The 24899-nt window shown below is 44.3% G+C and overlaps 1 protein-coding gene across 5 annotated transcripts in view; it reads left to right on the top strand.

Annotated features, from left to right (window-relative positions):
- The window catches only part of LOC124007879 (potassium voltage-gated channel subfamily H member 7-like), a 78388-nt gene that overhangs the window by 40330 nt on the left and 13159 nt on the right, over positions 1 to 24899 (top strand). For 2 of the 5 annotated variants that reach the window (XM_046318690.1, XM_046318688.1), the window contains 5 exons: positions 833 to 1258; positions 6496 to 6734; positions 7029 to 7189; positions 7419 to 7619; positions 10203 to 10457. In XM_046318690.1, the coding sequence (XP_046174646.1) occupies positions 833 to 1258; positions 6496 to 6734; positions 7029 to 7189; positions 7419 to 7619; positions 10203 to 10457 (1282 nt within the window). The remainder of the gene's footprint in view (positions 1 to 832; positions 1259 to 6495; positions 6735 to 7028; positions 7190 to 7418; positions 7620 to 10202; positions 10458 to 24899) is intronic. The other 3 variants (XM_046318689.1, XM_046318686.1, XM_046318687.1) reach the window with 2 other exon arrangements.

Below are 24899 nucleotides of genomic sequence, written 5' to 3'. Positions count from 1 at the left end.
ATCAAACTGCCTGTAGCCTACTTACCAAAACTTTTAATGAAGATAACTACTGTAGCTGGACATGAATAATGAAAAGCTTTTTTCTCTCTCTGCCCTTTATTTGGTGATTTACTTTAAAGGGTGTGATATAGTGGAGGGTTGTTCTATTGACCTGTAATCACACAGGGGAGGGGACAGAAGACATCTAATAACCAATTTCATTATAATCACATAAGCCCGCTGCCCTTCATCCCACTCACACACAGGGGTTGCCGAGGCGATCCCTGCCAGGGTGCGACTAGGAGTAGGCCTAGATGATGGAGGAAATAATTGGAAATAATTACTTGAATTGACCATCATGGAGCATCGACTTGAATGGGGATTCCCATTCTAGTAATTCTGGTTCTATGGTGAAGTCGGCCAAAATGGAGCCCTAATTCCATTTCCAAGGCTCTATTTCAGCTCGCGCTTCTCTCCATCTACAATAATTACTTCTCTGCCCTTGGGTGAAGCACTTTACCTTTCTCTCTCCTCCTCTCCCTCCCTCTCGCCACAGTGATAATCAGCCATGAGAAGCAGAGACAGAAATGTCTTCCCTGGCATTGAAGTGTCAAGCTGCAGAATGAATGACTATATCCCACAACGATAATCACCTTAGTGTCATTGAGACTACTATCTGCTCTGTGATATTGATATTAAAAGTTATTCAGGGACAGGCCATACTGCAACTGGAATATTTGGGATATTGATGCAATTCAACATTCCTTAAATAGTGCTTTTCCTACATAGAAGCCTCCATTTTCTTCATGTCTTCACTTTACGTCCTCTTAACTCTTCCCTCCTTCCTCCTCAGGTGCTGTCGCTGGGCGCAGATGTGCTTCCCGAGTACAAGCTCCAGACGCCCCGCATGGACAAGTTAACCATCCTCCACTACAGCCCCTTCAAAGCGGTGTGGGACTGGCTCATCCTGCTGCTGGTCATCTACACGGCCATCTTCACGCCCTACTCCGCCGCCTTCCTCCTCAACGACCTAGAGGAGCAGAAGAGGAGGGAGTGCGGCTACTCGTGCTCGCCGCTCAACGTGGTCGACCTCATGGTGGACATCATGTTCATCGTGGACATATTGATCAACTTCAGGACAACCTATGTGAATCTCAACGAGGAGGTGGTCAGCCACCCGGCGAAGATAGCCATCCACTATTTCAAGGGCTGGTTCCTCATCGACATGGTGGCTGCCATCCCCTTTGATCTGCTCATCTTCGGCTCAGGATCGGAGGAAGTAAGAGAAAACGCGTAGACTCTTTTTACACTACTAAGCCAAGCTGAAACTGAGTCAAACCAAGTTGTACTATGCTGTGTTGGCCTGGTTACATATCCACCATAGTTACGGGAACAGTGCTTGAAAGAGCCATTTGCATCGGCCTAATCGAGTGAATCGGGCATTAGTCACTTAGTCGCTTACTCACAGACACGTGTCACTAGGCCTCGGGTCCAAGTCGTGATGACATGGTGCTCCTCTAGTTTTCCCTCATTCTCTGTAATGTTTGAATTAAAGTCGCTTAGTCACTTACTCACAGGCACACGTCAGACAACCTCAGGGTCCTCGTCGACATGACGGTGCCCCTGTAGGTTTCGCTAGTCAGGCGCCTCTCGTTTTCACATCTGATTTGGTCTCAGTCTGTAGCTATGGCAGATTGCCTCGGGCGTCCTAAAACTGTTGAACGGCGTCTGCCTCTCAAATAGCTAAGACTGAACTGCTAAACTGCAGTTTGTTGTTGTTCATTTGTCTGTGTTGCTTTTGGCTCCCATCAGGTGGAACAGTAGCTTTCTAAGTTCTCAACTCGAGAAAAGGAGAGAGGGAAAGACAGAGCAAGAAAGATGCAGATTAAAAGAAAGATTGTTGAACTGCAGTGAGAGGGAGAGATGTGCTCCTGCGTATGAGAGGGAAAGAGGAAGAGAGAGGGACGATTTATCTACTCTGATTACACCCACAGGATGTCAATATCTCAGCCGAGCAGCGACTGCTAAGTGTGTCCCTTGCTGGCACATCACAGAGCGGGACAGAAGAGGGTACATGATGTTCCAGAAAGAAAAAAAAGATGTCTCCTGCAAAATGATGACAAGTGAGCATGTGTAGGGAGCAGTGGTGTGTCAGAGCAGTGATTTGTCGAGTCATTATTTACCATCAGGTGTCTTGTACCAGAGAGTTACCCTCCGTCTGGGTTTGTCAGTGAATGGCAGGAAGAGGAAGTGGAACAGACAGACGAGTGGTGCCATGCCACAGCGTGTGTCCAAAGTAATATATTGTTTCTCACTTTTCAGGAAATAAGCAGCAGAGGCGACATTTTATGATAACACGTGCAGGCTTTTTGTGTAAATCCTGCAGCAACAACCAATTAAGAAAATTGACATCCAAATTGAATTCGTTGATCATTTGAATGAGGTGTGTATCAGTGCTGGGCTGAAACAAAAGCCTGCATACCCAGACAGTAGTTTTCCAGGACCCAGATTCATGCCCGAGTTGAGCATGCGTAAATGCAACGTAGTTGCCTTTTTATGGCCTTTTCTCTCTATGCGTAGTCTTACTTTAAATTGAAACATGAGAATAGCATGCTATTTACCCACTATTTGTTTGAGGTGGAGCTAGAATAAATGAAGGTGTGGAGGAGGTGTGTCTACAGATTCTGACCTTTACCTAATTCCCTCATAATTCCACCACCTTGACGTGCAATGAAACCATGAACAAGTTTAGCGAATTTACCGGTTCCAAGTGGAAAATGCATCTACTTCATTTCTTTCTGATAGAAATAGTACCGATCTCCGTGCACTGTAGTTTACAACTTGGTAGGATCTATTGATAAGAGCTAGGTAAATGACTAATCCGTTTGGAGAAGGGAATCGTAAATACACATAGCAATTGTTTTTTAGATGATTTTTCCTTATGGTCCCTGGAGACGAATGTGAAACCAGCCATATGGAAGAAAACTGAAAATCATATTTTTCACAGTGAAATAAGATATAAATAGCTGTGCCGTTATTCAGAATTGTTATTGTGTGCCCTCATAATTTGAAAAATTTGGAGACCCAAGCTATAGGCTTCTGTAGGGCTGGAACCTCCCAAGTTGATGTTTACGCTTTATAATGTTTTGATTATATGCTTTTCTCTGTTTTATTTTCCAGTTTGTATCATGATAAACATTAGCCACTACCAGGAGCCGCAGTCAGTAATACCCATATGGATTTCTTTTCGCATCATTCATTTTCTTGAGGGTCGCTAGCATTAGTGGATCATATCTGGCTAACGTTGCGCAATATTTTGGGACATGTAGCCTATTTGAATCATTATGGAACTCAGACCAGCCGGTTAAACCTGGAACCTGGCACAAGGCTCACAGCAACTAGACCGTTGTCATACATTTCCATGATTAGTGAGAATGAAGGTTATATTTATACAAAAAGGTAACTCCTTTTGCCTTCTTCCAATATTTCATGGATTGAATTTGAATATGACAGCTTTCAGGATGAATCAAACCACTGTATTCTTATTCATCAGTATCCAGTATTTAGTGCGTAGACTCCCCCCCCCCAAAAAAAAAAAAATGTATGATTCATACATACTTTCCTAACCCTAAAATGTGCCGAAATAATCTGCAAGAGTATTTTTAAATCTTGTTGGTACTGAAACGGAGAACAATATGCATAGATGGCTTTCTTTCATTGATCCCCATATTCTGAACCTGTTCTCTTCATGTTTTCCATTGAGTCTGTTGACAATTGTAATTAAAACCTTATTTAAAGAGATACATGTACTGAAAATCCCATTGAATGAAAACTCCACGGGAAAATATGTTGGCCAGCAAGTGGGAAGGTTTTCAGCAGTTGAATTAAATGTATACATAGTGTGCAAGGTAGCCAACTAAATAAGGTAAATCTGTATACTGATGAGTGCATAGGAAAGGCGTGCGTGATTGGCTATGAAAAGCCAACTGACATTTACTCCTGAGGTGCTGACCTGTTGCACCCTCGACAACCACTGTGATTATTATTATTTGACCATGCTGGTCATTTATGAACATTTAAACATCTTGGCCATGTTCTGTTATAATCTCCACCCGGCACAGGATGAAGAGGACTGGTCACCCCTCATAGGCTGGTTCCTCTCTAGGTGTCTTCCTAGGCTCTGGCCTTTTGGGGAGTTTTTCCTAGCCACCGTGCTTCAACACCTGCATCGTTTGCTGTTTGGGGTTTTAGGCTGGGTTTCTGTACAGCACTTTGTGACATCAGCTGATGTAAGAAGGGCTTTATAAATACATTTGATTGATTGATTGCGTAGGAAAGGCATCAATTCCTAAATCGGGATCGGGCCCCAGGAACGTAGTTAGAAAACCCTGTTGTAGCCAGTAGCCTATGGGATTATGTCTTCTATTTCAGACCACAAGCCATCATGTGTTGTCTGCCTATCAGGGGTTGTGGAGAGTGGACAGGCCAACACAGATGACTAGCAAACCCCATCCCCGGATTTATCATCAGGGTTGTTAGGGAGAAGCTTTAGCTCTCCACTCTTCAACTCACAAGCACTGCAGACTTAAGCAAGTACTTTAATCAACCATACACTAATACAGCCTACTAAAGCACCCCTTTTCACTCTGCACATCCGACATTCCAGTCAAGATCAACAATTAGGACCAATTCTAAAAACCCGGAAAGAATTTCTGATTGATTTAGGATATGCCCTGTCTGTCTGAGACTGATTTCTCTTCCCGGTTGAGAAGTACACCCTTAGAAAAAAGGGTTCTTCGGCTGTCCCTATAGGAGAACCCTTTTTGGTTCCAGGGTTCTACATGCAACCCAAAAGGGTTCTACCTGGAGCCAAAAAGTGTTCTTCGTAGCGTTCTCCTTAGCAGCCTTTAATGAACACTTTCGGAGACAGAGAGCTGGTTTCAAGCGCAGGGCACAGCAGATGTTTATTGTAAAGGACCACAGAAGGAGTCAAGTAGTTTGGTCCAGGGGCAGGCAGAAGGTCATACACAGGGGGTCCAAAAAGGCAACAGTACAGACAGGGAAAAGTCGAATAACGTCATCTGGGAGATCAGGCAATAGGTTGAGAACAGGGAATCCGCTAAAGTACAGGCAGGGAATAGGCAAAAGGCATCGTTAGTGAGACAGGCAGAAACTATCATACACGGGAGGATTAAATTATGGGGAAACCAGCGCTCCAATTAGAAGTGTGTCACAAAACAAACAATACCTGACAAAGATGGGGTGCAAAGAACTGAACTAAATAGTGTGTGAAATGACATACAGGTGTGTGAACAGGTGATCAGAATTCAGGTGATTGGGATCTGGAGAGTGAGCTACATTCAGGGGATCTACGTGTTTGAGAGTGTGAGTTGGAAGCAGACGTTACAGGGACAGCCAAAGAACCCTTTTAGGTTCTAGATAACACCTTTTTTTCTAAGAGTAAAATAGACTAAATCTGCTGTAAATGATTGCAGCGATCTAGAGGGAAGATCTGGGCGGATGGCCCGGGCGGGTTTGTAATGGAGCTTTCAGAGACTCAGCAGTAGCATCCGTGTCCCTCACCAGAGCACATTCACCTGTGACAGAGTCAAGTCAGTGTTGTGCCATAAATCAGACCCCCTTCTATGAGACAAGGAACCATAGTCACTGTCAAATTGAGTCTCATGTGTAAACGGGAGAAGCACCCTGTAAATAAACGTGTGCAGGTGCAGAGAGCTGAGTGACTGTAGAGGACAAAAAACAGTAGTAGTAATGACTTCCCTCAGGATATTACTATAATCGTTGGTCCTGAGGAGACGAGGAACAAACTATTAGAATTTCCCTAAGACTCACTTATGCTGTTTGCAGACTGTGCGACACTAATAAATCAGCTCTTATCTCATGGCAGGCCGTGGTCGTTTTTGTTGTTGTTGTTGTCACCGTGTTCATTTAGCTGGGCAGGAACCGAGATGGAGAGATGCCAGGATGGAGACTGTTGAAACTGAACAGAAGGAGGGGTGGGAGGACAGGAGAGGCGTGGTGTTTGCTTTCATGCTGCCTGGCTGGAAGACTTGGACGTTCTCTGTCAAAAGCTCAGTTCTTTTAGATTTTCTTTTCTTTATTGTTCTTTAAAAACATTTTTTTTCTGCAGTCGTCTTAGTATGTAGCATGTAGGCTTGATAAATCCCCCTTTCCCCTCATTCCTCCTAACAACATTTTAGAATGACGTAAATATGTTTAGACAGCAGTCTATTTTTTGCAGAGTTCCCTTCCATGTTCAGTGATTTAGAAACTGGAATTAGAAACTGGATTGTGGTCATTTAGCCAAGCTTGATTGTAAACAGTACTATCTTAACCCTAACTCCTAACCTTTGATCTGACCTTAAGGTTACCCCAAATAACAACAAATTGCTTCCTGTTGTGGTGCATCCAATTAACAAATAACTTGCCTGGACTGTACTGCAACACTCAAACCCCCAGCCAATCACAGCTCTGTTTACTTCTATGTCCCCTCAGACCACAACTCTGATTGGGCTACTGAAGACCGCCCGGCTGCTCCGACTAGTTCGCGTGGCCCGTAAGCTGGACCGATATTCAGAGTACGGCGCCGCCGTCCTTATGCTCCTCATGTGCATCTTTGCCCTCATTGCCCATTGGCTGGCCTGCATCTGGTACGCCATCGGCAATGTGGAGAAGCCCTATCTGGAGCACAAGATTGGCTGGCTGGATAACCTGGGCGTGTCCATTGGAAAGAGGTAATAGGCAAGCCAAAATATACTGAATTACTGAATATCATAACAACATGTACCATGGACTTGTGCCTCAATTTACCCCAATACTATTTACTGTATCACATGACTCTTTAATAACGATGCAGTTGAATGATCGGAAATAACTTTAGGATTTGTTAATTACACTAAGAAATATTGGTACAAAATCAGATGTATAAAAAAATATACTTTCCCCATTATTATGTTGGGATAATACTGTAGAAAAAATACAGTGAAATGTATCGAACCATGAACTGAGTGTACTGTCTCACCCCCTAGGTACAACTACAGTGACCCCAGCTCTGGCCCGTCCATCAAGGACAAATACGTCACGGCCCTCTATTTTACCTTCAGTAGTCTGACCAGCGTGGGCTTTGGCAACGTCTCACCCAACACCAACTCCGAGAAGATCTTCTCCATCTGTGTCATGCTGATTGGCTGTGAGTGTTTAGACTGAAAACAGATGGAATGAATGAACGAACAAACAAATGAATACATTATACATATTTCGACAATGAATCACTATTACTGTAAAGCCAAGTAGTACTACTCAATAAGTTATTGTACTACTATATTCCTAGCTACTGATTAATTAAGGGAAATTAGAATATTGCTAACAGTGATGACGACATGATGACCACCTGTCTGGTGTGATTCTCCCTCTCGCAGCCCTGATGTACGCCAGTATCTTTGGTAATGTGTCGGCCATCATCCAGCGGTTGTACTCTGGTACGGCGCGGTACCACCTGCAGATGCTCCGGGTCAAAGAATTCATCCGCTTCCACCAGATCCCCAACCCACTGAGGCAACGCCTGGAGGAGTACTTCCAACACGCCTGGAACTACACCAACGGCATCGACATGAATATGGTGCGAATGGGGGGGGGGTGTGGGGGGTTGTGTAGGGAGGAGGGTGGGGGTGGGTGGGTCGGTCGGTGGGGGTGTAAGGGAGGCTGTGTGTGTGTGTGTGCGTGTTTGTGTGTGTGTGTGGGGCTAATAAGTCTTCCAAGTGAGACTTTGGCAAAAATAAATGCTCATATTGGGACATAATGTTAGTCATATGGTGGGATAAGGGAATAGATAATGGTTAAGTCTCAGATTGATGACTCAGATTGCTGCTGTTCTTCAATAGGTTTTTCATGTTCAGCCCCACAGTTTGACGATGCGGTTATGTTACTGCCTTGCTGTGTTTCTCCTACAGTACTTAGCTTCTCGGTGAAGCTGTTCAATGTATTTTTCTGACCTTAAACAACCTTGTCTCCAAGACGGTTCTTACCATTAACATATGGCCCAGTGTGTTCCCTTAGCGACATGGTTATATGACATTATTATGATCTTGATTAGGATTCTAAACTCTAGAATGAAAGCCATGGATACTGTATGTAAACCGGCTTTTCCCCTGGTGATGTTAACTGTACTTATTTAAATGTGTCTTTTCCTTGTCTGCCTCATGTCAAATGGAATGACTTCATCACTCTGGTAAGAGCAGGAGGTACTGTGTTCAAAGAAACGTGTTGTTTTCAAAAAAAGGCATAGTGTAGTAAATCGTTGACCAAGACGGAAATCAAAGAATACCTTTGTTAAAATCCATAACTTTGTCTTTATAGTCTAGGAAAAAAGCATGATAATTTGAAGGCATGCTCCCCAGTTACTTTTAAATAGTGTAGTCCTCTCTAGATCATGCCTTGTACACTGAGTATAGAAAACATTAAGAACACCTTCCTAATACTGAGTTGCAACCCCCCTTTTGCCCTCAGAACAGCCTCAATTCGTCAGCACATGGGATTCTACAAGGTGTCGAAAGCGTTCCACAGGGATTACTGGCCCATGTTGACTCCAATGCTTCCGAGAGTTGTGTCAAGTTGGCTGGATGTCCTTTGGGTGGTGGACTATTCTTGATACACATGGGAAATTGTTGAGCGTGAAAACCCAGCAGTGTTGCAGTTCTTGTCACACTCAAACAGGTGCGCCTGGTACCTACTACATTACCCCGTTCAAAGGCGCTTAAATATTTTGTCCTGCCCATTCACCCTCTGAACGGCACATATACACAATCCATGTCTCAATTGTCTTAAGGCTTAACAATCCTTCCTTAACCTGTCTCCTCCCCTTCATCTACACTGATTGAAGTGGATTTAACATGTGACATCAATAAGGGATCATAGCTTTCACCTGGAAAAAGCAGGTGTTCTTAATGTTTTGTCCACTCAGTGTACATACTGACTTCCCTATTGCATGCCAGCCAGTAGTATAACCCTCAGTGCTTCTAGCAGCCCATATTGTCCATCACAGATTGACTTGCATGTGGCTTGCCACAAGGTCGCCGTTTGCACGAAATCTGTGTGTTCAAACACAATCACATAATTTTATATGGCAGTTAGAGGCACAGACAGCCTGGCACTGCCAGGTTTCCCTCCATGTGGGAGGCTTGGCACACATGTCCAGCGATATTGCACCTGCACTGCACTTGCCAAATGTTGTTCAATCTCTCCTTTCCAAAATCTTCTGCTATGATTTTATTCCCCAACTATTGAAAAATAGCCTCTCTTTTTCAAGAAATGTAGATTTGTCCAGATTAGTTTTTTGTTAATAAGGTCATTGTTTTGTATGTGATATAGAGTAAGAATGTTTTATTGTTTAATGTTCCCCTTTTGTGTGTTTGAAGCCTTCCCTTGCCCTCTGGTCCTCTGTGATTTCACAGTTCAAGATTTGATCCTCTGTTTACAGTCATCTCGTGACCTTTAACCTGTAACCTTTGACCCTGTGTGGTGTTCAGTCCCAGGCAAATGACTTGTTTTCCAATTGAGGGCATTAATGTCACTGAATCATTTAGGTGACATTTTTTCCAGTGATACTATTTGCATTTAAGCATGTAGTAATTTAAATAGTTGAAATACTTGTCACTCTGATCCTTAAACTCTAAATGACATGACAGGTTAATTCAGTTTTGAGGTAAGTATTTTATTTATTCACTTTTATAATAAATCTGAATCACAGACACTAATGATACCCCACGAAGATAGAAAGTTCCCTCATGAGCACACTTGTGCTAATTATTTATTTATTTATCAAAGGGAAGGTGTGTTTCCATGTCTGTTTCCATGTTTTCCTAGTTTGTTGTGTCTTGTATAGCAGTGTTGGATATCCATCTGTTTACCCCACCTGCTATTACTCTGATTAAAAACTATGGAAAGATGCCATAAAAATACCCCCTCAAACAGTCACATACGACAATGCAGTATTTAGATTTTGAGAAGAAGACCAAAACACAATTGGCAATTGTATCAACCCACTGGATTCCAAACCAAATCTGTCTTGCAAACTCAAACCAAACCCACACCCAAAGACGTCTCAAGTTAGTTTGACAGCACACCTCTGATAACACCATAAATACTTCCGTCCCAGTCCTATCTGACCATTCTCCTATTGCTGTGGCCTGTCTTTTCACGCCCCCAGGTCCTAAAGGGTTTCCCAGAGTGTCTCCAGGCTGATATCTGCCTCCACCTCAACGCGAGTCTGCTCCAGGGCTGCAAGGCATTCCAAGGGGCTACTAAGGGCTGCCTGAGGGCCCTGGCCATGAGGTTCAAGACCACGCACTCCCCACCGGGCGACACACTGGTCCACTGTGGAGACGTGCTTACTGCCCTCTACTTCTTGTCCCGGGGGTCCATCGAAATCCTCAAGGAAGACATTGTGGTGGCCATTTTGGGTATGCGCTACTCAAATGTGGACGTTGTTTATTGTTTCACATTGTTTATAAATATATCTTTATTTAACCTGGTAGGTTATTGAATACACATTCCCTTTCACAAGAACAACCGGAAGAAAGGTTGCAATTAAAACCAAGTTTCATTGTTTACATCCATTTGACACTTCAGAGGTATTTTGTGCTTTGTAAAAAAAGTCCCAACCGAAATATACGCGAGACACTAGTTACTGCAACAATAACTTTGTCCTTGTATTCATGTCGGGCTGTGGAAGGTGTGCTGTTCTCCAGTAAATTGACATCCTGAAGATGTGGCTGTGTGAATACCTATGGCTGTGTGAATACTTCCTTACTAGATGTTCACACTACTCAAACACTTCTAATGATTTCCCTCTGCCTGAAGGTCAGCTTAATCAGGCTGTTTGGATGAGAAACAGTCTTAGAACAGCAGCACTGCAGGCACACTTTCAAACACTGTTTTTGTCTCTGAACAGTTCAAGCGGTACTGGAAATGAATAGTAACACAGCACAGTTCAGGTGTCCCAGTGCTGCACTTCTCATCAAAGTGTGTGTGTGTCTCTTGCCTCTGTGTGTGTCTGTATACCCTCTGTGTACTATTTATTAGAGGCTAGTCTCGCTATTCTGCTATGCCTGGGTGAGCAGCTGACATCTCTAATGAGCACAGATTCTCATGGCTCCTTCCAAGAACAAACTGTGATAGACAATAGCGCTGTATAGGAGGGTTTTATAGCTGGGAGAAGAGAGAGAGAGGTAGCGGATAAAGGAGAGTGCGATAGAGGGGAAGATAAAGAGTGGGGGGTGAGATGGGGGAGAGAGAGAGAGAAAGGGGCGGGGGGGGGGGGACAGAGAGAGTAGAGAGTGGGTGGAGGGAGAGAGGGGAACGTAGGGTGGTTTATTGGATCATGTATTATGCTATCTAATTGCCTGCTGAGGGTGATGGAGTGTTGGTGGGGTTAGCAGTCGCTGCTCGCAGGAGATATTGACATCCCTGGGATGTAATCAGAGTAAATCTCCCCTTCATCTCTCCTTCCTTCTTTCCCATCTCCTTTATCTCTCTCTCTCCTTTTCTCTCTCTCTCTCTCTCTCTCTCTCTCTCTCTCTCTCTTTCTCGGCGTCAGCCCAGCGCCAAGCAAGTGTAACAGGCTAAGCATTGTATAAACTGCTCATTTCTCACTCGGCCAATGAGCTTCAGCAAAACGCAGCGACACAATAGGGTCATGGGAAGACGGCGGTCGTGTTCCCCTGCTCAGACATTGCTGATGCATGCCAGATCTTACAACTCCTGGATAAGTATTTTGCGCATCAGTTAACCAGATTATACAGTATGTTATAGCAATCAGATGGCTGACGTTACAGTTGATGACATGGCAGGTAACCATTGGTTGACACATGCAACAGCTAAGCAGGGGAAAAACCACAGGTGTGTTGAATGAGATGGGTTTTAATAAGGACTCGTTTACCAACGGTAGTCACACAAATGCTAGTCAAGTATTTCTATGCAAATTCTATTGTGAATTAGTAATTGCAATTAGTGTGTAATCGACAGAGAGCAATAAACAATTAATTGTATCTGTAAAATAGATGTTGCATCGAGCTTTTGAAGTTAAATTGGTGAACTGACCAGAGGAAAGACTAGGTGCTTGTCCTTACTCTCACCTTAACGCCTGCCCAGGTTTGGACAACGCTGTATTCGTTCATTTGACCATGGAGATCTAGGCCAAGAGCCAGGCCATGCTGTGGGGCACGTACACACACACACACACACACACACACACACACACACACACACACACACACACACACACACACACACACACACACACACACACACACACACACACACACACACACACACACACACACACACACACACACACACACACACACACACATGTTGGTATCTCTGGAGGTGACAGGACAGGATATCACTACCATACCAACACTGTAAACTGACAGGTCTGGAAAGGTGACAGGAAATAATGATATCACTACCTCTTGGTCATTCCAGGTCAGCCCTATAAGTCACTGACAGGTCTCCCTGTTGTCATATAGTCACAGCCCTATAGACATCAGCGTTGTCATATAGTCACAGCCCTATAGACATTCACAGCCTCTTGTTGTCATATAGTCACAGCCCTATAGACATTCACACTACCTCCCTGTTGTCATATAGTCACAGCCCTATAGACATTCACACTACCTCCCTGTTGTCATATAGTCACAGCCCTATAGACATTCACACTACCTCCCTGTTGTCATATAGTCACAGCCCTATAGACATTCACACTACCTCCCTATATAGACATAGTCACACTACCTCCCTGTCACACTACCTCCCTGTTGTCATATAGTCACAGCCCTATAGACATTCACACTACCTCCCTGTTGTCATATAGTCACAGCCCTATAGACATTCACACTACCTCCCTGTTGTCATATAGTCACAGCCCTCCCTGTTGTCATATAGTCACAGCCCTATAGACATTCACACTACCTCCCTGTTGTCATATAGTCACAGCCCTATAGACATTCACACTACCTCCCTGTTGTCATATAGTCACAGCCCTATAGACATTCACACTACCTCCCTGTTGTCATATAGTCACAGCCCTATAGACATTCACACTACCTCCCTGTTGTCATATAGTCACAGCCCTATAGACATTCACACTACCTCCCTGTTGTCATATAGTCACAGCCCTATAGACATTCACACTACCTCCCTGTTGTCATATAGTCACAGCCCTATAGACATTCACACTACCTCCCTGTTGTCATATAGTCACAGCCCTATAGACATTCACACTACCTCCCTGTTGTCATATAGTCACAGCCCTATAGACATTCACACTACCTCCCTGTTGTCATATAGTCACAGCCCTATAGACATTCACACTACCTCCCTGTTGTCATATAGTCACAGCCCTATAGACATTCACACTACCTCCCTGTTGTCATATAGTCACAGCCCTATAGACATTCACACTACCTCCCTGTTGTCATATAGTCACAGCCCTATAGACATTCACACTACCTCCCTGTTGTCATATAGTCACAGCCCTATAGACATTCACACTACCTCCCTGTTGTCATATAGTCACAGCCCTATAGACATTCACACTACTCCCTGTTGTCATATAGTCACAGCCCTATAGACATTCACACTACCTCCCTGTTGTCATATAGTCACAGCCCTATAGACATTCACACTACCTCCCTGTTGTCATATAGTCACAGCCCTATAGACATTCACACTACCTCCCTGTTGTCATATCACAGCCCTGACATTCACACTACCTCCCTGTTGTCATATAGTCACAGCCCTATAGACATTCACACTACCTCCCTGTTGTCATATAGTCACAGCCCTATAGACATTCACACTACCTCCCTGTTGTCATATAGTCACAGCCCTATCATTCACACTACCTCCCTGTTGTCATATAGTCACAGCCCTATAGACATTCACACTACCTCCCTGTTGTCATATAGTCACAGCCCTATAGACATTCACACTACCTCCCTGTTGTCATATAGTCACAGCCCTATAGACATTCACACTACCTCCCTGTTGTCATATAGTCACAGCCCTATAGACATTCACACTACCTCCCTGTTGTCATATAGTCACAGCCCTATAGACATTCACACTACCTCCCTGTTGTCATATAGTCACAGCCCTATAGACATTCACACATTCACCCTCCCTGTTGTCATATAGTCACAGCCCTATAGACATTCACACTACCTCCCTGTTGTCATATAGTCACAGCCCATTCATAGACATTCACACATTCACACTACCTCCCACTACCTCCCTGTTGTCATATAGTCACAGCCCTATAGACATTCAGACATTCATTCACACTACCTCCCTGTTGTCATATAGTCACAGCCCTATAGACATTCACACTACCTCCCTGTTGTCATATAGTCACAGCCCTATAGACATTCACACTACCTCCCTGTTGTCATATAGTCACAGCCCTATAGACATTCACACTACCTCCCTGTTGTCATATAGTCACAGCCCTATAGACATTCACACAGCCCTATAGACATTCCCTGTTGTCATATAGTCACAGCCCTATAGACATTCACACTACCTCCCTGTTGTCATATAGTCACAGCCCTATAGACATTCACACTACCTCCCTGTTGTCATATAGTCACAGCCCTATAGACATTCACACTAGTTGTCATATAGTCACAGCCCTATAGACATTCACACTACCTCCCTGTTGTCATATAGTCACAGCCCTATAGACATTCACACTACCTCCCTGTTGTCATATAGTCACAGCCCTATAGACATTCACACTACCTCCCTGTTGTCATATAGTCACAGCCCTATAGACATTCACACTACCTCCCTGTTGTCATATAGTCACAGCCCTATAGACATTCACACTACCTCCCTGTTGTCATATAGTCAGCCCTATAGACATTCACACTACCTCCCTGTTGTCATATAGTCACAGCCCTATAGACATTCACACTACCTCCCTGTTGTCATATAGTCACAGCCCTATAGACATTCACACTACCTCCCTGTTGTCATATAGTCACAGCCCTATAGACATTCACACTACCTCCCTGTTGTCATTCATAGTCACAGCCCTATAGACATTCACACAGCCCTATAGACATTCTCCCTGTTGTCATATAGTCACAGCCCTATAGACATTCACACTACCTCCCTGTTGTCATATAGTCACAGCCACACTACCTCCCTGTTGTCATATAGTCACAGCCCATTTCACACTACCTCCCTGTTGTCATATAGTCACAGCCCTATTCAGACATTCACACTATAGACATTCTCCCTGTTGTCATATAGTCACAGCCCTATAGACATTCACACTCCCTGTTGTCATATAGTCACAGCCCTCATTCCTGTTGTCATATAGTCACAGCCCTATAGACATTCACACTACCTCCCTGTTGTCATATAGTCACAGCCCTATAGACATTCACACTACCTCCCTGTTGTCATATAGTCACAGCCCTATAGACATTCACACTACCTCCCTGTTGTCACAGCCCTATAGTCACAGCCCTATAGACATTCACACTACCTCCCTGTTGTCATATAGTCACAGCCCTATAGACATTCACACTACCTCCCTGTTGTCATATAGTCACAGCCCTATAGACATTCACACTACCTCCCTGTTGTCATATAGTCACAGCCCTATAGACATTCACACTACCTCCCTGTCACAGCCCTGTTCATGTCATATAGTCACAGCCCTATAGACATTCACATATAGTCACAGCCCTATAGACATTCACACTACCTCCCTGTTGTCATATAGTCACAGCCCATTCATAGACATTAGTCACAGCCCTATAGACATTCACACTCCTCCCTGTTGTCATATAGTCACAGCCCTATAGACATTCACACTACCTCCCTGTTGTCATATAGTCACAGCCCTATAGACATTCACACTACCTCCCTGTTGTCATATAGTCACAGCCCTATAGACATTCACACTACCTCCCTGTTGTCATATAGTCACAGCCCTATAGACATTCACACTCCCTGTTGTCATATAGTCACAGCCCTCCACACTGTTGTCATATAGTCACAGCCCTATAGACATTCACACTACCTCCCTGTTGTCATATCCCTGTTGTCAGTCACAGCCCTATAGACATTCACACTACCTCCCTGTTGTCATATAGTCACAGCCCTATAGACATTCACCTCCCTGTTGTCATATAGTCACAGCCCTATAGACATTCACACTCCCCCTGTTGTCATATAGTCACAGCCCTATAGACATTCACACTACCTCCCTGTTGTCATATAGTCACAGCCCTATAGACATTCACACTACCTCCCTGTTGTCATATAGTCACAGCCCTATAGACATTCACACTACCTCCCTGTTGTCATATAGTCACAGCCCTATAGACATTCACACTACCTCCCTGTTGTCATATAGTCATTCAGCCCCCTATAGACATTCACACTACCTCCCTGTTGTCATATAGTCACAGCCCTATAGACATTCACACTACCTCCCTGTTGTCATATAGTCACAGCCCTATAGACATTCACACTACCTCCCTGTTGTCATATAGTCACAGCCCTATAGCCCTATAGACATTCACACTACCTCCCTGTTGTCATATAGTCACAGCCCTATAGACATTCACACTACCTCCCTGTTGTCATATAGTCCAGCCCTATAGACATTCACACTACCTGTTGTCATATAGTCACAGCCCTATAGACATTCACACTACCTCCCTGTTGTCATATAGTCACAGCCCTATAGACATTCACACTACCTCCCTGTTGTCATATAGTCACAGCCCTATAGACATTCACACTTCCCTGTTGTCATATAGTCACAGCCCTATAGACATTCACACTACCTCCCTGTTGTCATATAGTCACAGCCCTATAGACATTCACACTACCTCCCTGTTGTCATATAGTCACAGCCCTCATTCACACTGTTGTCATATAGTCACAGCCCTATAGACATTCACACTACCTCCCTGTTGTCATATAGTCACAGCCCTATAGACATTCACACTATCCCTGTTGTCATATAGTCACAGCCCTTAGACATTCACTACCTCCCTGTTGTCATATAGTCACAGCCCTATAGACATTCACACTACCTCCCTGTTGTCATATAGTCACAGCCCTATAGACATTCACACTACCTCCCTGTTGTCATATAGTCACAGCCCTATAGACATTCACACTCCCTGTTGTCACCCCTCCACTGTTGTCATATAGTCACAGCCCTATAGACATTCACACTACCTCCCTGTTGTCATATAGTCACAGCCCTATAGACATTCCTATCCCTGACATTCACACTACCTCCCTGTTGTCATATAGTCACAGCCCTATAGACATTCACACTACCTCCCTGTTGTCATATAGTCACAGCCCTATAGACATTCACACTACCTCCCTGTTGTCATATAGTCACAGCCCTATAGACATTCACACTCCCTGTTGTCATATAGTCACAGCCCTATAGACATTCACACTGTCCCTGTTGTCATATAGTCACAGCCCTATAGACATTCACACTACCTCCCTGTTGTCATATAGTCACAGCCCTATAGACATTCACACTCCCTGTTGTCATATAGTCACAGCCCTCATTCACTGTCCCTGTTGTCATATAGTCACAGCCCTATAGACATTCACACTACCTCCCTGTTGTCATATAGTCACAGCCCTATAGATTCATTCATATAGTCACAGCCCTATAGACATTCTCCTCCCTGTTGTCATATAGTCACAGCCCTATAGACATTCACACTACCATCACAGCCCTGTTGTCCCTGTTGTCATATAGTCACAGCCCTATAGACATTCACACTACCTCCCTGTTGTCATAGTAGTCACAGCCCTATAGACATTCACACTACCTCCCTGTTGTCATATAGTCACAGCCCTATAGACATTCACTACCTCCCTGTTGTCATATAGTCACAGCCCTATAGACATTCACACTCCCTCCCTGTTGTCATATAGTCACAGCCCTATAGACATTCACACTACCTCCCTGTTGTCATATAGTCACAGCCCTATAGACATTCACACTACCTCCCTGTTGTCATATAGTCACAGCCCTATAGACATTCACACTACCTCCCTGTTGTCATATAGTCACAGCCCTATAGACATTCACACTACCTCCCTGTTGTCATATAGTCACAGCCCTATAGACATTCACACTCCTCCCTGTTGTCATATAGTCACAGCCCTATAGACATTCACACTACCTCCCTGTTGTCATATAGTCACAGCCCTATAGACATTCACACTACCTCCCTGTTGTCATATAGTCACAGCCCTATAGACATTCACACTACCTCCCTGTTGTCATATAGTCACAGCCCTATAGACATTCACACTACCTCCCTGTTGTCATATAGTCACAGCCCTATAGACATTCACACTACCTCCCTGTTGTCATATAGTCACAGCCCTATAGACATTCACACTACCTCCCTGTTGTCATATAGTCACAGCCCTATAGACATTCACACTGCCTCCCTGTTGTCATATAGTCACAGCCCTATAGACATTCACACTACCTCCCTGTTGTCATATAGTCACAGCCCTATAGACATTCACACTACCTCCCTGTTGTCATATAGTCACAGCCCTATAGACATTCACAGCCTCCCTGTTGTCATAGTCACAGCCCTATAGACATTCACACTACCTCCCTGTTGTCATATAGTCACAGCCCTATAGACATTCACACTACCTCCCTGTTGTCATATAGTCACAGCCCTATAGACATTCACACTACCTCCCTGTTGTCATATAGTCACAGCCCTATAGACATTCACACTACCTCCCTGTTGTCATATAGTCACAGCCCTATAGACATTCACACTACCTCCCTGTTGTCATATAGTCACAGCCCTATAGACATTCACACTACCTCCCTGTTGTCATATAGTCACAGCCCTATAGACATTCACACTACCTCCCTGTTGTCATATAGTCACAGCCCTATAGACATTCACACTACCTCCCTGTTGTCATATAGTCACAGCCCTATAGACATTCACACTACCTCCCTGTTGTCATATAGTCACAGCCCTATAGACATTCACACTACCTCCCTGTTGTCATATAGTCACAGCCCTATAGACATTCACACTACCTCCCTGTTGTCATATAGTCACAGCCCTATAGACATTCATATAGTCACAGCCCTATAGACATTCACACTCCTCCCTGTTGTCATATAGTCACAGCCCTATAGACATTCACACTACCTCCCTGTTGTCATATAGTCACAGCCCTATAGACATTCACACTACCTCCCTGTTGTCATATAGTCACATTCACACTACCTCCCTGCCATATAGTCACAGCCCTATAGACATTCACACTACCTCCCTGTTGTCATATAGTCACAGCCCTATAGACATTCACACTACCTCCCTGTTGTCATATAGTCACAGCCCTATAGACATTCACACTACCTCCCTGTTGTCATATAGTCACAGCCCTATAGACATTCACACTACCTCCCTGTTGTCATATAGTCACAGCCCTATAGACATTCACACTACCTCCCTGTTGTCATATAGTCACAGCCCTATAGACATTCACACTACCTCCCTGTTGTCATATAGTCACAGCCCTATAGACATTCACACTACCTCCCTGTTGTCATATAGTCACAGCCCTATAGACATTCACACTCCTCCCTGTTGTCATATAGTCACAGCCCTATAGACATTCACACTACAAATCCTGTTGTCATTAGTCACTCCCTGTTGTCATATAGTCACAGCCCTATAGCCATTCACTATGTTGTCATTCACAGCCCTATAGACATTCACACTCCTCCCTGTTGTCATATAGTCACAGCCCTATAGACATTCACACTACCTCCCTGTTGTCATATAGTCACAGCCCTATAGACATTCACACTACCTCCCTGTTGTCATATAGTCACAGCCCTATAGACATTCACACTACCTCCCTGTTGTCATATAGTCACAGCCCTATAGACATTCACACTACCTCCCTGTTGTCATCACAGCCCTATAGACATTCTGTTGTCATATAGTCACAGCCCTATAGACATTCACACTACCTCCCTGTTGTCATATAGTCACAGCCCTATAGACATTCACACTACCTCCCTGTTGTCATATAGTCACAGCCCTATAGAGCATTCACACACTACCTCCCTGTTGTCATATAGTCACAGCCCTATAGACATTCACACGGCCTCCCTGTTGTCATATAGTCACAGCCCTATAGACATTCACACTACCTCCCTGTTGTCATATAGTCACAGCCCTATAGACATTCACACTACCTCCCTGTTGTCATATAGTCACAGCCCTATAGACATTCACACTACCTCCCTGTTGTCATATAGTCACAGCCCTATAGACATTCACACTACCTCCTGTTGTCATATAGTCACAGCCCTATAGACATTCACACTACCTCCCTGTTGTCATATAGTCACAGCCCTATAGACATTCACACTACCTCCCTGTTGTCATATAGTCACAGCCCTATAGACATTCACACTACCTCCCTGTTGTCATATAGTCACAGCCCTATAGACATTTGTCATATAGTCACAGCCCTATAGACATTCACCTCCTCCCTGTTGTCATATAGTCACAGCCCTATAGACATTCACACTACCTCCCTGTTGTCATATAGTCACAGCCCTATAGACATTCACACTACCTCCCTGTTGTCATATAGTCACAGCCCTATAGACATTCACACTACCTCCCTGTTGTCATATAGTCACAGCCCTATAGACATTCACACTCCCTCCCTGTTGTCATATAGTCACAGCCCTATAGACATTCACAGCCCTACATTCACACTGCCTCCCTGTTGTCATATAGTCACAGCCCTATAGACATTCACACTACCTCCCTGTTGTCATATAGTCACAGCCCTATAGACATTCACACTACCTCCCTGTTGTCATATAGTCACAGCCCTATAGACATTCACACTACCTCCCTGTTGTCATATAGTCACAGCCCTATAGACATTCACACTACCTCCCTGTTGTCATATAGTCACAGCCCTATAGACATTCACAGCCCAGCCCTATAGACATTCACACTACCTCCCCCTGTTGTCATATAGTCACAGCCCTATAGACATTCACACTACCTCCCTGTTGTCATATAGTCACAGCCCTATAGACATTCACACTACCTCCCTGTTGTCATATAGTCATTCAGCCTCCCTGTTGTCATAGACATTCACACTACCTCCCTGTTGTCATATAGTCACAGCCCTATAGACATTCACACTACCTCCCTGTTGTCATATAGTCACAGCCCTATAGACATTCACACTACCTCCCTGTTGTCATATAGTCACAGCCCTATAGACATTCACACTACCTCCCTGTTGTCATATAGTCACAGCCCTATAGACATTCACACTACCTCCCTGTTGTCATATAGTCACAGCCCTATAGACATTCACACTACCTCCCTGTTGTCATATAGTCACAGCCCTATAGACATTCACACTACCTCCCCTCCCTGTTGTCATATAGTCACAGCCCTATAGACATTCACACTACCTCCCTGTTGTCATATAGTCACAGCCCTATAGACATTCACACTACCTCCCTGTTGTCATATAGTCACAGCCCTATAGACATTCACACTACCTCCCTGTTGTCATATAGTCACAGCCCTATAGACATTCACACTACCTCCCTGTTGTCATATAGTCACAGCCCTCATTCACACTACCTCCCTGTTGTCATATAGTCACAGCCCTATAGACATTCACACTACCTCCTGTTGTCATATAGTCACAGCCCTACATTCAGACATTCACAGCCCTATACATTCACACTCCTCCTGTTGTCATATAGTCACAGCCCTATAGACATTCACAGCTCCCTGTTGTCATATAGTCACAGCCCTATAGACATTCACACTACTCCCTGTTGTCATATAGTCACAGCCCTATAGACATTCACACTACCTCCCTGTTGTCATATAGTCACAGCCCTATAGACATTCACACTACCTCCCTGTTGTCATATAGTCACAGCCCTATAGACATTCACACTACCTCCCTGTTGTCATATAGTCACAGCCCTATAGACATTCACACTACCTCCCTGTTGTCATATAGTCACAGCCCTATAGACATTCACACTACCTCCCTGTTGTCATATAGTCACAGCCCTATAGACATTCACACTACCTCCCTGTTGTCATATAGTCACAGCCCTATAGACATTCACACTACCTCCCTGTTGTCATATAGTCACAGCCCTATAGACATTCACACTACCTCCCTGTTGTCATATAGTCACAGCCCTATAGACATTCACACTACCTCCCTGTTGTCATATAGTCACAGCCCTATAGACATTCACACTGCCTCCCTGTTGTCATATAGTCACAGCCCTATAGACATTCACACTGCCTCCCTGTTGTCATATAGTCCTCCCTGTTGTCATATAGTCACAGCCCCCTATAGACATTCACACTACCTCCCTGTTGTCATATAGTCACAGCCCTATAGACATTCACACTACCTCCCTGTTGTCCTCCCCTGTTGTCATATAGTCACAGCCCTATAGACATTCACACTACCTCCCTGTTGTCATATAGTCACAGCCCTATAGACATTCACACTACCTCCCTGTTGTCATATAGTCACAGCCCTATAGACATTCACACTACCTCCCTGTTGTCATATAGTCACAGCCCTATAGACATTCACACTACCTCCCTGTTGTCATATAGTCACAGCCCTATAGACATTCACACGGCCTCCCTGTTGTCATATAGTCACAGCCCTATAGACATTCACACTACCTCCCTGTTGTCATATAGTCACAGCCCTATAGACATTCACACTACCTCCCTGTTGTCATATAGTCACAGCCCTATAGACATTCACACTACCTCCCTGTTGTCATATAGTCACAGCCCTATAGACATTCACACTACCTCCCTGTTGTCATATAGTCACAGCCCTATAGACATTCACACTACCTCCCTGTTGTCATATAGTCACAGCCCTATAGACATTCACACTACCTCCCTGTTGTCATATAGTCACAGCCCTATAGACATTCACACCTCCCTGTTGTCATATAGTCACAGCCCTATAGACATTCTCACAGCCACACTGTTGTCATATAGTCACAGCCCTATAGACATTCACACTACCTCCCTGTTGTCATATAGTCACAGCCCTATAGACATTCACACTACCTCCCTGTTGTCCCAGCCCTATAGACATTCACACTACCTCCCTGTTGTCATATAGTCACAGCCCTATAGACATTCACACTACCTCCCTGTTGTCATATAGTCACAGCCCTATAGACATTCACACCCTATAGACCTCCCTGTTGTCATATAGTCACAGCCCTATAGACATTCACACAGCCCTATAGACCTCCCTGTTGTCATATAGTCACAGCCCTATAGACATTCACACTACCTCCCTGTTGTCATATAGTCACAGCCCTATAGACATTCACACTACCTCCCTGTTGTCATATAGTCACAGCCCTATAGACATTCACACTGCCTCCCTGTTGTCATATAGTCACAGCCCTATAGACATTCACACTACCTCCCTGTTGTCATATAGTCACAGCCCTATAGACATTCACACTACCTCCCTGTTGTCATATAGTCACAGCCCTATAGACATTCACACGGCCTCCCTGTTGTCATATAGTCACAGCCCTATAGACATTCACACTACCTCCCTGTTGTCATATAGTCACAGCCCTATAGACATTCACACGGCCTCCCTGTTGTCATATAGTCACAGCCCTATAGACATTCACACTAGTTGTCATATAGTCACAGCCCTATAGACATTCACACTACCTCCCTGTTGTCATATAGTCACAGCCCTATAGACATTCACACTACCTCCCTGTTGTCATATAGTCACAGCCCTATAGACATTCACACTGCCTCCCTGTTGTCATATAGTCACAGCCCTATAGACATTCACACTACCTCCCTGTTGTCATATAGTCACAGCCCTATAGACATTCACACTACCTCCCTGTTGTCATATAGTCACAGCCCTATAGACATTCACACTACCTCCCTGTTGTCATATAGTCACAGCCCTATAGACATTCACACGGCCTCCCTGTTGTCATATAGTCACAGCCCTATAGACATTCACACAGCCCTATAGACATTCACACTACCTCCCTGTTGTCATATAGTCACAGCCCCCTATAGACATTCATTCACTACCTCCCTGTTGTCATATAGTCACAGCCCTATAGACATTCACACTACCTCCCTGTTGTCATATAGTCACAGCCCTATAGACATTCACACTACCTCCCTGTTGTCATATAGTCACAGCCCTATAGACATTCACACTGCCTCCCTGTTGTCATATAGTCACAGCCCTATAGACATTCACACTACCTCCCTGTTGTCATATAGTCACAGCCCTATAGACATTCACACTACCTCCCTGTTGTCATATAGTCACAGCCCTATAGACATTCACACGGCCTCCCTGTTGTCATATAGCCTCCCTGTTGTCATATAGTCACAGCCCTATAGACATTCACACTACCTCCCTGTTGTCATATAGTCACAGCCCTATAGACATTCACACTACCTCCCTGTTGTCATATAGTCACAGCCCTATAGACATTCACACTGCCTCCCTGTTGTCATATAGTCACAGCCCTATAGACATTCACACTGCCTCCCTGTTGTCATATAGTCACAGCCCTATAGACATTCACAGCCCTCCCTGTTGTCATATAGTCACAGCCCTATAGACATTCACACTCCCTGTTGTCATATAGTCACAGCCCTATAGACATTCACACTACCTCCCTGTTGTCATATAGTCACAGCCCTATAGACATTCACACTACCTCCCTGTTGTCATATAGT

Source organism: Oncorhynchus gorbuscha, linkage group LG21 (assembly GCF_021184085.1).
Source record: "Oncorhynchus gorbuscha isolate QuinsamMale2020 ecotype Even-year linkage group LG21, OgorEven_v1.0, whole genome shotgun sequence".
NCBI classification, from domain to species: Eukaryota; Metazoa; Chordata; class Actinopteri; order Salmoniformes; family Salmonidae; genus Oncorhynchus; species Oncorhynchus gorbuscha.
This window is presented reverse-complemented; position numbering and strand designations above follow the sequence as displayed.